This window comes from Micrasema longulum, unplaced genomic scaffold (genome assembly GCF_059751315.1).
Source record: "Micrasema longulum isolate JH-2025_06_02 unplaced genomic scaffold, ASM5975131v1 h1tg001114l, whole genome shotgun sequence".
Taxonomy (NCBI): domain Eukaryota; kingdom Metazoa; phylum Arthropoda; class Insecta; order Trichoptera; family Brachycentridae; genus Micrasema; species Micrasema longulum.
This window is the reverse complement of record NW_028278302.1, coordinates 274,092-290,735: the sequence shown is the minus strand read 5'-3', so window position 1 is coordinate 290,735 and position 16,644 is coordinate 274,092. Positions and strand designations below refer to the sequence as shown.

The 16,644-nt window shown below is 32.5% G+C and overlaps 1 protein-coding gene across 1 annotated transcript in view; it reads right to left on the bottom strand.

The window, feature by feature from the left end:
* Positions 1–4,375: 4,375 nt before the first annotated feature.
* LOC148276971 (neurotrimin-like) overlaps positions 4,376–16,644 on the bottom strand; it is a 119,157-nt gene continuing 106,888 nt past the window's right edge. Inside the window, exons 6-7 of the mRNA XM_088233513.1 lie at positions 11,960–12,128; positions 4,376–4,674 (exon numbers count right to left, since the gene is read on the bottom strand). Coding sequence (XP_088089639.1) covers positions 4,574–4,674; positions 11,960–12,128 — 270 coding nt within the window. The 3' untranslated portion in view covers positions 4,376–4,573. The remainder of the gene's footprint in view (positions 4,675–11,959; positions 12,129–16,644) is intronic.

The following is a 16,644-nucleotide window of genomic DNA, read 5'->3' as shown; positions in this document are numbered from 1 at the left end:
AAATTATATTCATAAGCAAAACGTATAAGTGGAGATTTGTGGGCATAGTTCGTACGAACTGCTGGCACATGAAATAGAGAGCTCGACGTGTGACGGGTGCGGTAGCCAGGGAAATCACCGCAGTTGACACCTACGCCCTGTGTGTTACTGTTGTGCTTCTTAACAAGCAGAAAAACAAAGGAAAATTTTGATCGAAAGTGTTTTCTACTTTTAGATTTACAAGACTGCCAAGTTCCAGTACCACCAATACGATACAATAATCTCACATCGTTTACGATGTAAGGAACGTAAGTCTCTTGGAAAGTCATAGTTAATCAACCGTTGGGTGTTATGTCTTTCACTAAAGCCCAAAAAACTCTATTTTTTCGCTACAAAATGAATGACCAGAATCTGATACGAATATCAAATGTTAAGGATCTGGGCGTTAGATTTGTGAGTACCCTGACATTTCATGAACACATAGAGACAATCAGTGGTAATGCATTGAAGAAGTTGGGATTCGTTCTGCGTACTGCCAGGGTTTTTGAAAATACCCGCGTACTGAGAACTCTTTCCAACTTCTTGGTGCGAAGTAGACTCGAGAGTGGCTCGATGATTTGGGGCCACATGAACTGAAGTACTCTCTTATGATAGAGAAAATCCAAAAGAAGTTTCTGAGATATCTCTACATGAGAGAGTACGGGTATTATTCTTGGCTCTATCCGACCGAGTTTCTCCAGGGTATGCTCGGCTACAACATTTTAGAGACTAGAAGGAATGTGTATTTGACTACACATTTTTATCGATTGTTGCGCGGCATTGTCGATAATCCTGAGATTATGATGAGCATTGGTTTGTATGTTCCTGATAATTACCTAAGACAGCGTCAGCATAGATTGTTTCATATTCCGATAAACAAGACCAACCTGCCGATGGTTATGCCTGTTGGAAGAGCTACCGCTATGCTGAACAACATCGCTCTGGATATTGATCTGTTCCATGTATACGAAGAGGTTTTCCGGAGCAGGATTCTCCCACTACTTTGACATGAATCTCTTTCATATATTTTTTTCTTTTTTATAATATGTACGTATTAAATGTATATTTGTAAAGTATATGTTATATTTAAATAAATTAATTGAATTGAATTGAATTGAATTATGCGTAAAAATACAATGGTGAATTGTTTGTGTAACATTTTTGTAACGTTTGAACTCTGGCAACTTCAAAATCAAATGATTGACAGTATTTTTGATCCAAGAATCATTAAAAGAGTCACGATCTTAGCTAGAATAAGTGATTGAGATTTCAGTTCGCTACAATGGTTTATTCCAAAACTCCCTCTTTTTTTGTATCTCCCATTTCATCCCTTACATACAACCTGACTTTGATTAAAAGACGTGACAATTTGTGACAAAGAAAAATGATGCAGGCACGTATGATTCTTACTCTCCTTTCATCATTTTCCGTTTCTTACACGTATTACGTATAAAAAACTCCTTTTTCTCATAAATAATATATAACACGTGAGTGTCTATTTTTATGAACTTATACGTTTTCTTGTACGAGTTCATAAAAATTCACAAAGTTCATTACTTTTTATTCATTGAATACTTTGCACATGAGCGATAATCATGAATCATGTCAGAAATTGACGTTGTTGGGTTAAATATATGTTTTGTGTATGTCCAAATGTTTGCAGACATGCTGGATTTCCTCCTTAGGGAGTTTTTTTTTATCAAAAATTGGTTGCAACTAAGAGGGAAAACATTTTTGAGAAGAGTATATGGAAGTGCTCCACAAATGCTCCGCCTAGCAGCGGATGTGGAAAATCAAAGATGAATAAATAATAATAAGAGTTCGTATTTTTACACATCAGTTTGTGACTTGGGAAGACGCACAGTGGCTGGCAGCCAAAAGAGATGCCTGGAAAATTTTTGTGGACACCATATGCTCCAACTAGGGAGCGGACATGGAATGATGATGATGATTTTCATACATATAATTTTTCATGCAAATGTTGTTAATATGTACCTATTTCTCGCCTTTGTACACACATCATCATCATCATCATCATTACCTTCCCGGCTCTGTATTGGTCCACCAATTTTAGCGTATCTTGATCATTTTTGTTACATGAAGGTGAGATGATCAGACATACGCTTCAGGCACCAGTCTCTGGACTATGAAATATTCCAGTGTAAAAACACAATTATTAAATAAATATTTCAAATCAACAAGGTCGAGAATCGAACCCGAGAGATTTTGCATGGAAGCCAAACGCGCTGCCCATTGGACCACGAGGCCGAATTTTGCCACTTGTAATGTGTCTCTTCTTTCTTCCATATCATGTCCAATGTCCGTCTCACGTTATAAATTTTAGAGCTGGTTTTTTTTCTATAGATTTCTCTCAAAGGAATGGACTCTTTTTACCCCATTTTGTTTTTTCGTTTACACACTATAATAAAAAAAATTAAACACTCACATTTCAGGAGTTATAAAGATTGAAAAAAATAAACATAAAGAAACGAAATAGTTGGGGTCTTATTATTAAGTGAAATATTTTAATTTTTAAGATCATTTCCTAAAAGTCAAAAATAATTTGAGCTGAGAAAACGGGAATTGAGTTGTGGTAGAGTGGTATTTGAAGCTCAGGCCTTTGGTCCGCCTTGAGTCCACAATACTACCACGGGACCACAACCCGGTTTGAGAACGAAAGTTCTTTATATTTTTATTTACTTACATTATTTATTTGTCTCTTTTTTGTAAAAATAACTTACCTCATTTTTCTCTTTCTGAATCCATTTATCGAGTTTAAGGAGTTTCATTTCACCAGAAAAACGTATTTTTCTTTTTAAAATTTTGCAGGAAGTTACTGTTTTATGCTTAAATGATCTGATTTCATTAAAAAGAACAAAATTACCCAAGCATATCTTATATTTGAGAACTAAAAATGACTTATTGGCCTAGTAAATAAGTAAGACAATCGAAAATCTATTATAAAAAAACCACCATTCGATTTTTCTTAAATTACGACTTTTAGACTTAGCAGAGTAGCAAAAGCATTTCAAACAAAAAGCTGATAATGTAGTGATTTTCCTTTAAACCATAGTTTTTTTTTCAAAGCGGTTATTTTGTAGTAAAACTTAACTTTGAAGGTTTTCTTTGAAACCTTAGTTCTCGTTTACTTTTTCGTAACTGTTGTTTAGTTAATTGACTTTTTTACTATGTAGATAGATATTTTTATTATTAGCAGATGTTATGAATTATTTTTATTGATACTTTCTACTAGTGTATCCATTTTCAATGTTATTGTTTATTGTTATTTGTTTACAGCTGATATTAAAACTTTTAAACAGTTCTTAGACCCGCAAATAAATTCATTTATAAACCGACAGTATTCCACTGTTTTTATCAAATAGTATGAGTATGTATATGTTTATTAAAGCACGTGTAATAGCTCTTGCATGAAAAATGAAAGAAATATCATCACTCAACTATGATACGTTTTTCTATCAATTAAAGCATTTTTTCATGAATATGTAAAATTTATGATAGTAGATTTTTTAGCCATGATTTGAGAATATAAATTTTTAAAAGTTTAAAACATAAATCAATCGAAAAATAGTAAAAGCATAACATTATTATGAATCTTAAATTACACAAATACTTACATTATGTTTGTTATTCTTTTATATTATTTTTTTATTTTACTGCTTTCAAAGTATTCGATAAATTTATGAAATATCTTTTATATTTAGATATTACTTATACTAAGATTGCTTTTGTATATATTTTTTTTAATGCTGTCTACCTCAGAACAGTTATTTGTAAATAACTTGTGAAAACGGACTGGGTCTAATATGTTTGCAAAAAAAACAATATACTTAATTGTTTTAGACACCTTTGTGACCATTACAACAGGGATGGAGAACACCTTAAATATGGGAATAAAGAGGTCTAGGCATTTACAGGGCCCACGACCCATTGGCTGGTTCAAGTGGCCACTTTACACGCTGTGTAACATTTTGCCTATGTTTGAACATCCGTATTTCTTCAATTCTTCCATTTGTTAATTTAAGAAAAGCTAAAGAGCTGAAACTCTTATTGTTGTGAAGAGATTCATCTGACTGAATTATTTCACATTCTAGGCAACGCTTGAAAACAATTTTTCAATTTTTAAACTTCTTGTGAGTTTGACCTTTGTGACTGTTTTTCAAACATAACATTTTATTTGTGTACTTGTTTTTTTAGATCAACGTGAATTTTTGGCACTGAACTGAATATGCATTACATTTATATAACCTTTTTAACATTCTTTTTCAGTAACTTATACGTAACATGGTTTTCAGTGACAAGCAATTAATTTAAATAATAAAACAGGTAGTTTGTTATTTCATATTTTAATATTAAACAAATAATTTATAATATTATTTACAGTGGATCTATAAATTATATGGATTCTTAAATATTTGAATAAACTTAATTTTACAATGTAACAATATAACCTAGATGGGATGATTCGCACGTGTTTCCATTTAGTTCTTATATCAAATAGTTTTACTATCATTTACACTTTACAAAATATTTGGAACTAGCATCCTAGGAAGGCTAATGTTAGTCCGAATAGCAACACCATGAGTGGATGGTCTATGGATAATTTAACGCCATGCTGTATGGCGGCTGGTTGCTCTCCTGTAAAAAAGAAAAAAAAAACAGATTAGTTATTTTCAATTTTTAATCCATAAAAATAAAGAAGAAAAACATTTGGAGGTAACCCAATATTTATCTTATTGTTTTAATTTAAATCTCTGAGATTTTTTTTTTAATGCAAAAAGTGCACATAATGTGAAGCCATTATATTCCCAAAAAAATGTTGCTTCGGTGGGCAATTGATTAAACCAGAGGATGTGAGAGCACTTGCCCCTTATTATTAACCTGCTATTTTAAGGACTTGGTCTTGGAGGAAGAAATTTCACTCGCCCACAGCCAGGATCTTTAAAGACCTAGGGGCTTTAGGAGAGCGATGACTAACTTAAAAGGGACTCTTCACATTAGATCTATTCAAGTCGCAGAGGTTATTAGGCATCAACTCCAATTTACAATAATTTGATAGATTATAAAAAAAAATAGTTAGTTTCTTTCATCACTACATCGATTTAAATCAAATAAAAAGCAATTTTCAAGTTTGTGTGATTTACCGAAACACGTAATTTTTTAGACTATTTTAAACGAGTTATAAACAAATAGATCACCATTCAAAAACAGAAATCCAGTTGTGGTGAAGCGGGGTTGAAACCTCGAACCGCTAAACCGTGAGACAGCGATAGGTCTTCAAAGTGTATGTAAAAAAAATATTCAAAAAGGTTATTTTGCTTTTATTGCATTTTGAATATATAAGCAAAATAACCTATTATATAACATTTAAAATAATTACTTCTTAATAAAATATTAAGAAAAGGCAATTTTAGGTATACGTGTAAATAAAAGTTTTGAAGAAAATAAATAAATTTAAATTATTTAAAAAGGCTTTTCGTTATTATATTTTCAGATGAGGTATAAAGTTCATATTTTGTAAAAAAAAAATATGCTTTACCATTTTGAGAATTTTCTCGCACATAATTATTAAAGTGCCGGTATGTTTACAACATGAAGTTTATATTTTCTTCAAAAGTTTGTTATAAGGGTATGTTTAAAGATATTATAATATAATATATCTCGTATAGTGGGGCATATGCGGGTTGATTAACTGAAGCAATGGTTAAGTTAGTTAAGAATAATATATTTTAAATTTGGGTTCCATGGCCTAGTGTTGTGGACTCACGGATCAGACGCCTGAGCTTTGGAGCCCGTTCTACCACTACTTGATGTCAATTTTATAATAATGAGTCATTTACAACTCGTTAAAAATTACCTCAAAAATTTTAATATTTTGGTTAATCACAAGAAAGTACATTTTTTTTCATTCAATTAAGATTTAAATGGTGTAGATACAAAAATTCATCACAAATAAAAAACAGTTAAAACTTCACAAAGCCAATTTATATTGCGTTTTGGGAATAAACGTAATACGTAATATAATAGTAAAATGACGTTTTATTGCTCCTTTTTCGTAGTTATTTCGTTTCGTATTAACCCTTGTGTGGCTATGATGTCACACGAATCTGCGTCGAACACAATACTTGATAAATAGATTGTTTCATATTCCGATATTCAGGACCAACCTGCCTATGGTTATGCCTGTTGGAAGGGCTACTGCTATGCTGAATAACATCGCTCTTGATATTGATCTGTTCCATGTATCCGAAGGGGTTAACCGGAGCAGGATTCTCCTACTTTGACATGAGTCTTTTTTGTGTATTTTTAAATTTTTTATAATATATACGTATTGAATTTATGTTTGTCATGAATATGTTATATTTAAAATAATTTTTTTGAATTAAATAAATATCTCTTATTTAAAAAAAAATTAACATACATTTCTCTATAACATGCTTAATTATATGATTTTTTAAAGCTTCAATCATGGATAATAAATTACTAAACAGTACGTTCATAAAAGTAATTTTTTTAATTTTATTGAAAACAGACCTGTGTTTCAAAATATTTAGTTTTTTGCTTAATTTTACACCCACTAGAGATGGGTCCGCTTAGACTTGGTTTTTAAATTCTTGATTATCTATGTGAAAAGTAATTTAAATGTGTCATTTTCCCCAACAAAATAATAAAAACTAGTATACAAAACTTCACCTTACGTTTTTTAATTAATTAATTAATTTATTTATTTATTCACACTCTTTATCAAAATACAATTCCATATTCACTTTGCCCAGCTAACAAGGGTACATACCCCGTTCCAAGCTAGGCAATTACATTTTAATATATTATAATACTTAACAAATTAATATAGAGCACAGACAAACAAAATATAAACTTATTCGGATACACATTTTGATTCATATACATACAGACATACACATATATACACACATGTATATATAAATATACACATATATACACATGTACATACACACACACGTACATACACCCATGCGCATACACATACATACATTCATAAAAACATAGAAAATTTATTTATGCGAAACTTCATGGTTGTCATCTATAAATATATATTTTTTAAATTATTCTTTATTTTTTATATTTTATTTTTGACATCCAGTAAGGTTCTCCAATCCGTGGCATGCATCAACTTTTCTGACTCCCTACGACCAATGTCATGAAAGAGCGAGGTCAACACCTTCCGTAACTTGACAACACTCCCGTCTTTCCACGATTCTGGCAAAAGGTTATGGACCTTTTTGCCTACGTTATAGTGTTGTCTCGATGCCAGAACAGTGTTGACCCCTTCACTTAGTATCAGATCCCTATTAGAGTATCTTGTATTATGGTTGTGGTTGACGCTTGGGTAAATGTCTCTCTTTATGTGTGTAACCACTACCGTTCTCAATATATACTGTTGAATAATATTCAGTACTCTGAATTCTTTGAAGAGCAAGTCACTTGGATAGCGAAATGTTTTTTTTAAGATGACTCGGATTAAAGATTTCTGTGCAATTGCTAAAGGTTCAAGGGCGGTTTTTGTGCAAGCTCCCCAACCAATTAGACCGTAAGTCAACACAGAATTTGCCAGTGCATGGTATAGGTGTTTCAAGTCCGGGACTTTAAGTATATTTCTAAGTGGAATGAAAAAATGTATTAAGCGCTAATGTAAAAATGTATTAATTAGTCTGTATATTTACATTAAATATTGAAAAACACACAAAAATGCCTAAAATGCAACTTATTATATTGGGTCTAATCGGACTTACCACCGCCAATTTATTTGGAGAAGACCACGTTACAGCATGTTGGTAGCGGAATTTATTTGGAATATTTTTTTAACGAAGAGCTCAATAAATTGCAATGATAAATTTCAGAAAAGAATATCCATGTTTGAGAAATAAGATATTTTATTATAATGTTCTCATGGAGATTCTAACGCAAAACCACGCACAATAAACGTTAAATTTATCGCAAAATGGTTTAAATTTTACCTCATCGTCATCATCTTTCCCTTTCCGCTTTTAATGGTAAATTGGGCACTGCATTAGTACACCAACCGCAGCGTATCTTGATCATTTTTGTCACATGATGGTGAGATGATCAGTCTTACGCTTCAAGTACCAGTCCAGGGACTACAAAATTTTCTAGTGTGAAAACATCCTTTAACTAAATATTTCATAGCAACCATGTCAGGAATTGAACCTGAGACCTCTTGCATGGTAGGCAAAGCGCTGACCATTACACCACGAGGCTTAAATCTTATTGTCTATTGTCGTATTTTAATCATAAAAATAAAAATATGGATAAAGTTTTATTATACTTTTATTTATAAATTTTTACCAGTGACCGGGTTTCGTTGTGACCGACATCGTATATTTTAATCGGTATTTTTTATATATTTAAATTATTCGTATATTTTAATCGGTATTTGTATTATGTGATAATATTTTAAATTAATCTTTTTTGAACACAGTTTTAAAAGACAGTTTTATAAATATTAAATTATTTAACATCTTTGCTTATTAATATTATCATTTTAATACTACAATTTTTTATTTTCTAAGATCCATGTTCCCCCTTTCTCGATACTTTTTTCAAATTTTTACTTTTTTTTTGTTTTTGCATTTTGATATTATTTTTTTGTTCCTTTGATTATAATTTATATTGTACGTTTATTTCATTTCAGGATTCAATGTTTCGTGACAGATAGTGATTTTATAAAAGTTTTTTTAAACGTTGATTAATAAATGGCGGCCTCCGCGGTGTAGTGGTCAAGACGATTGACTTACACACGGAAGGTTCAGGGTTCGATTCCTGGTGAAAACACAATAACAGATTGTAATTTTTTCTCAAGCCTAGGTGTTCTGTGATCTAACTCGTCCCTGGAATTGGGTCTTCTGGCCTGTTGTGGTGAAAAAAAATATCTACATATAAATAATAAATAACGAAAATAAACAACGAAACTCTTAAAGAACTAGAACATGTGACTTACCTAGGACTCACAATGGACAGACAATTAAAATGGACAAACCACATAGATGGACTCACTAAAGTAATGGCATCACTACATATCCTCTTCTATAAAATTAAAGATTTTTTACCAAAAAAGGAAAAAAATTATGACGTACGAAGCCTATGTCAAAAGTAAATTGAGTTACATGATTGCCTTCTGGGGAACTGGTAACAAGACAGACATAACAAGAATATAAAGACAACAAAATAAAATTCTTAAACTAACATACAACCTACCCTACCTGACCTCTACGACTGAACTGTACCAAAAACACACCAGTTTGACATAAACTACTTGATTAAAATTGAGACCTTAAAAATTGTGCACAAAATAACACTGGGAAACATACAAGACGACGACATAATATTAGTCAAAAATGCTGACATACACAAATATAACACCAGAAAACAACAACACTATCGTATTGAAAAAGCAATGACAAACACAGGACAGTCAAAAATACTACATAATGGACTTAAAAACTACAACGACCTTACCTTACTACTTGAAAACTTTTACTGGAGACAAATTTAAAATCAATCTGAAAAAGCACATGATGACTAAACTAACTAGACTAGGCGAGACATAAAATGACTAGACAATATTAAATATCTAATGTAACCCTAACGGGTTTTTTAAAATTGTAAATAAATAAAATAAAAATATTTATATAAATGTATATATATAGATATTATAAAATAACTAAAGATGTCTGGAAGAAGTTACGTAAATATTAATCATTTTTGGGATATCACCTCATTCTTTGAAGTTCTCGATTCTACATACTGAGTAAGTTAGGGATTTATCAGTACGAAAACTTTTTAGTGTCTGAAAATTTGTTGCGTGTTTTTATTTCTTTTACCTCAACAGACAAAAATTACATTTTGAGTTTTGTCTACACTGTGTCAAAGTTATATCTCTAGCTTTGCATTGTTTCATTTTCTTCTACTAACTTAATTTCTATCATCCCTTTGTATTGCTCAAGGGATAGTTGGTTACATGACACATACAAAGTAATACACTTCTAAATGTGTGTGTGTCTATTGACGCAAAGGAGTGTGTTTGGAGAATGGAGGAAGGGTATGTATGTGTGTACTATGAACACATATACATTTTGAGAGGCATCCTTTGAAAAGCAAACATCCCAGAAACCATATCACTTGGAGCAAATATACAAGAACCGGATTTCGGTCATCGAATTTCTAATGTAAGGTTATTATAAAATGAAGTAATTGTATTTGATGCAGGAGGCAAATCTAGCAGTTCACAATGGAGATTTAGAGCTGACCCATATGTATGGGAGCGAAGTATGGAGTAGTGGAGAGAAAAACAATTATGAATGTAGGCTGAACTAATACTTTTTTTTAATCACTTCAAATTGACTTCATTTTTCCATTTTCTTTTTTTTAGCTTTTTTTCCAACAATTTTAGTGCTGACAATTGCAGCGTGTGTTGTGAATAATTACAAATTCGTTCTTACAAGTAATTATTTACTTTTTATATAAGGCAAGTATGGTTGCTAACTACCTCACTAAGTATATAACCTTCCATTTCCTTAACTCATTGTGAACTGTATGTTGTTTTTTATAGTATGTGAAACTCAGAATTAATTTAGTTTTTTGTTCACTGCATTTGTTTAAATCAATAAATATATATTTTTTAAATATAAGTAATAACAGGCGACGGTTCGGCAACTAGTCGAAAAAATATTTAATCTCAGTTTTACAACAACAATGAAGCGTAATTAAATTATTTTTTTAATCGTCACTAAATTGAGAATGTTTTTTTTATTACATTGATTTTTTTTACATTTATTGAGACACAAGTGTCAACATCATAAGGCTAAAGCTCTGCGTTGATTTGGTACGAATTATATAGTTAAATAATATAGTATGGTAAACATAAAAACACATCATTATAAAATTACACATAGCACATCAATATAAAAAGCACAAATATAAAAATTTGATATACTTGAAAACAACAAATTCAAATATTTGAAAAACCATCAAGGAGTTTTCATTTGAAATCCCTCACCCCAAGGAAAATCCAGTCCTAAAACCATTCCTTGAAAACAGATTTGAAATAAAATGAACTAATGTTTTTTTTTTTCAACTTAAAGTTTTTATTGAGGCAGTGACGTCATGCCTATGACATCGTGGTCAACCATGAATGGGGTGAAATAACTTGAGTCATTTGTTTGTAAGAAACGACAAGACACGATGCGGGAGGACGAGAAGACGGATAATGCCACTGTTGCCCCAACGTGACCAACAAATTACCATTACGCTATTTACTGTTTTCATTATGTTATATCAAACATTGAAAATGCTCTTTAGTAGTGATGTTTTTTTCTAATTTTTGTATGTTATTGTATTTATGTATAAAAACATTTAAGTTTGTAAGTGAAAATTCTTGATAGAAGTTCATTGTTATTTATTATATAAATAAAACAAAATTTGAAAAAATTCCAAATTCAAAATTTGTGGATTAAAGTATCACTCGTGTTTTATTTATATAATAAAAAGTATTTATGTTTGTTTCAAATAAATAGACATTACGACAAAAAAAAATTCGGTCTAAAAAATAAAGTAAAATATGATTAAGCACTGAAATTTATTCCATCGTTGATAAATATATAGCCGTTATATTACAGTTTATGAATACCAAAAACGTTTGAAAAGTAGAGCTTAAGAATATCAAGCTTTATAATAGAGACAATGTTTGTAAAGAAAATCTCTTACAAGCGCTTCAAGGCGCAAGCTTTGACAGAAACAAGCATATTCCATTACCTTCGTAATAAAAATGAAAAAACCGGTAAGCATATCCATTCCAGTGGCAAAATGACAGGACCGCTTTAAACGTAAGTAAGATGGAACGATAAAAATGTTTCTTTTATCTTACCGTTCAGCACGTGTACCACAACCGTGCGTGGGTTGGCGTTGGAGGGGCTGCAGGTGTACTTGCCCGAGTCGGGGGCGCGCGCTCGCTGGATCAGTAGGTACGAGGTGGTGATGTCACCCTTCTCCGTGATGACGCTCACTCCTCCGCGGGGTGAGTCGTAGTTGATCTCCTAAGGGATAAAATAACACCAACATTAAATACCATCTCCAGTAGACACCTATATAGGGGATCAGCAGTTATGATGTGATGATTTCACCTTTTACCACGATCACGCTCACTCATCCGCAAGGTGAGTCATGGTTGATCTTCTAAGGGACAAAACACCATAATTATCATATACCATATCTTCAGGCTGTTCTAAGCGTACGCATCTACAAATATAATTTTGAAAAATTTGTGCAGGTTCATCTTGCTGGATCAACAAAATCAGGTCCGTGACTAGATATTTAGTGTCGGAAGCCTTCCACCATCGATCGGCCGAACGCATCTTTTGGCACTGTGTGCTATTGGATGATATCAGAAATGAGATGCTGAACGGTTTGACAGGGGTCATGCGACCAGTGCGGAATGTGGATCTGATGGCCAACAGTACGAATTGTACACTCTTCCGTCGGTTTGTCAGGACTTTGGTATCGCGTTGGGAGCTCCTCAGATGCGCGGACGCCTAGGTGGGTAAAATAAGGTGGGACAGGCAACTGCTCTTGTTGGAGGCTGGCACAGTTCGGACTGTGCTTCCTTCCGAGCGGAACGCACACGTTCTCTTGTTTTGTCCTCCATTTACGGGGGTGGTATTCGGATCCCTGCTTCTGATCACCCAGGAAGTCTTTCTTAATTTGAGGCCGTTCTTTCATTGTAAATTTCCGTGTTTTTTAAAATTGTTATTGTGTTGGTTATGTTTGCTGTGTTACTATAGATTAAAGTCATTCTTTTTGTATATTTGTATTCGTTTATATGCGTTAATTTTTTGTAAAAATATACGTTTATTTTTTCAAAAAAAAACAGACACTTTAAGGGAATCTTGAGGGGTGAGAACGACGTATTGGCCTCTTTCCATACATCCTCCTCCCTTACTTTATCTGCAAAAGTTGGTATTCCTAAGATTTATTTTTAATAACTTTCCTCTATGCGCAGCCGAAAAAGAGTCCCCAAGGACTCAATAACAGGTGCGAGTGGATAGTGGGCTTAAAGATCTTCCCTTAATGTAGTCTTCCGCTTACTCGAGTCTATGACAGAAGGAATATACGTATTAGAGTTGGGGGACAACTACATCTTGAAGAGACTTGTGCCGGTCAGTGGAGTAGAGAGAATAAGAGCAACCTACCAATCAGGACTCTGATCGATTCATCAGTAGCTGAAACTGTAGGAGAGTACTATGGCTTATAAAGTTGGGTAAGGAAAAACAAATTAAACAGCTTGTGCTGATTCAAGCTTCAACAAGCAGAGAGAAAAACAAAGAGTTCCATCGCGCAAAATTGATCAGTCCAGAACCACGAAAGTTTTCTCAGTGATCTGAACAATCGATTCAAAGACAAAATGAATAGTAGTTATGACATAGTAGTAGTATGACATAGTTAAGGAGAGAACGACAGTCTCTCCAGGTTTGCTGGTGGATGAAGCAAAAAGGAAAAGGGAGAACACAAAGATAAAAAGTTCCAATACGCAAAACAACTAGAATTTTATATCTGAGTTAAGCTGTAAAGAAAACAAAAACTTCAGTGACGAAAATAGAACGATCTAGGAATAATGTTGATTAGCTTTATTTAATGTGCGGAAAAACAATGTATGATAGGTGCCCTAATGTCGAAATTAGAGCAGAATGCAAGGCTGAGTTAAGCATTATCGACAAAATTAAGAAAGGTCTTTTGCGATGGTTCGGTCATGTGGAGCGAATGAATGATGAAAGAACGGCTAAAAAGATTTATGATGCGAATGTGTCTGGTTGTAGAAGTCGAGGAAGGCCGAGAAAGACATGGCATGATCAAGTACAACAAATTCTTGAAAGTGGTCATGTGAAAAGTCGGAATAATCGACGTGCGTGCATGAGAAGATGTATGAATGTGAAGGAAGCAAAGGAAGTGTGCTAGGACAGAGTGGTGTGGCGTTCTATCCTCTCTGCCTACCCCTCTGGGGAAATGGCGTGATGGTTAGTTAGTTAGTTAGTTAGCTTTATTTAATTTGCATTTAGGTATAAAAAACGTGTAATTCATTGTTATGAAAAATAGACCGTAAATATCACAAACTTACGAATCAGATATCCGAAATTTGAACCCCATTCCACCATGATATCCTTTTTCTTATAGTGAGTTATTTATAATTCGTTGAAAATGTCCACCAAAATGAAAATATTTAGGTAAATCTTAAGAACGCAAATATTCGTTTTACTAAAAAAAAAACTTATTTATGTATTTTAGATGTGGTTTCAGTAGGTACGCGTTCAACGAAATCCATATAAAATAACAAAAAAGTAAGGATTAGGGTATATCGAATTAAAATCCATTCGCTTGGTTGAACTCACGTTCCCGAAATCGAACCCGAAAGGGTATTGTGTCAATCAGACTAAGCCAGCTATGTATATCTGCCCCGCTTCTCCTAACGCCATACGGAGGCTTAATGAGCTGTAACAGTGATATTTCTGACAATAACGGCTGAGTGTAAATAAGCGAACGCGCGAGGAACGCCCCTGTTCCAGAAACTCGTCGTGCTTTCAAGGTGACGGTGAAAGTAAAATTAATTACTTCACCGCAAGATAATTTTTTATGTAAACGGTATTCAAAGAATAAGTGCGCTTAAACGAAACGATTCTTTGTAACTAACATTATTTTCTTTTACAACTTTGGTGTTAAATTGGTTTCTCTTGATATTATCAAAATTAATTTCAAAGTTTTTACTTATTATAAGCTTTTCGTAAAGTGTGTTAGGACGTCAGAATGAATGAAAACAATTTTAGTAATATTGAAAGAACTTTATATTTGACAGTATTATAAGTAAGAACTGGAACTGGCGGCCTCCGCGGTGTAGTGGTCAAGAGGCTTGACTCACGCATGGAAGGTTCCTGATTCGTTTCACGGTAAGAACACAAAAAAAAAATTAAAATGTTATTTTTCTCAAGCCTGGATGTTCCGTGATATAATTCACCACTATCATTGGGCCTCCTGGCCTGTTGTGGTGCAATAATAATAATAATAATAATAAAAAAAATTATAAAAAAAAAAATATATATATATATACCCTCAAAAGATTTTATCAAAGAAAACAAAATAATTGTTTAACATTAAGATAATATGTTCATGAAGAATATTTTGATAACGTCCAATATTTATAAACAAGGCTAGGCAAGGTCAGTAGAAAAGTCATATTGCTCACCACACACCGCACACGGCATTTGAAGATTTCAGTCACCTTGGCGGTTCCCAAATACAAGGAAAAATTGCTCGTTGCTGAATAAGAAAAAGTCTCTGTAATCCTGTAGTCTTAGCTATGTAGATAAAAACTAATCCGAAAGTTCATTTTACGTTCTTTCTCTATTATTTCATAAGGTTAAGTAAAAGAGGAAAGGGAATTTTTCTCTGCCAGGGATTTAATTGATTAAAATGAACACAAAACTTTTCAAAGCCTTGATTTTTGTTTTAGAAGTCATCAGAGCTATATATCTGACAAAACCTATTAAAAAACCTTAGATAGTAGCAAAAGTCTCTGCTATTTCTCAGAAAGAAGGAAGGGGACAAGATCACAGGAAGCGTTAAAAAGATTGGTTAGAATATCCATTTATATCGACAATATCAAAGATAAAAATAAAGGTCAACATGCGAAATAGTTAAAGACAAGCTGATATTTAAGCACTTGCAGAATAGTGAATACACAGCGAGTAGAAAAGTCATTAAAATCAGACTTTTCCTTTATTCCCTCGATTGAACGCGAATAGAAAATGCCGAAAAGGCTCACTTTTGTCAAATTGAAATTGCATTTTGAAGGCTTGTTACCAAAATAAAATAATGATATTTGTAACGTAAAAGCAAATACAATATGTTGTAGAAAAAAACATTTTATTTCAAATGACGTATAATCTTTAACATTTTATTTTACTTTTGGTGCTAATTTTTAAATTTAAAAAAAAACGGACACAACTTTTACACCTAATATTTTAAAGGCTTTTCGTAAATAAATATAAAGGCAAGACTATTAAAGTAAAACGAAAGTATTAAAATAGGAGTAGATCTGAGTTCAATTATGTATGTTATGTATAATAATCGGTACCTCAAAGGATAAACCACATGAGTCACATTAAATTAAATGTTCAGGAAACAAGATTTTGTGATTGGGGTATTTCCAAGACGTCATAGCTATTGAACTTAATGAAAAAATCAAAATCCATAAATAACTTTTGATGAAAAATAGTTATTATTTTGACAATAAGAGTGCAATAATATTGACGTTTTTTTTTGTATATATTTCTTGATAAAACTCCATAGTTAATGATTTTGATAAAATTATAAATAAAGTTATCAATGAAACTTCTTGGTTTGGTTTTACTTTTTTACTATTTTGACCAACGAGAGCTTTTGCCTAAGTAGGCATCTTCAAGACTGGTGAATTGTTTACAATGTTTACGCTTTTATACTATTCTTAACATGTTTTGGAGATGAGAAGATCAAATAAGTATTTTAACAGAGGGCAGAAAACATTAG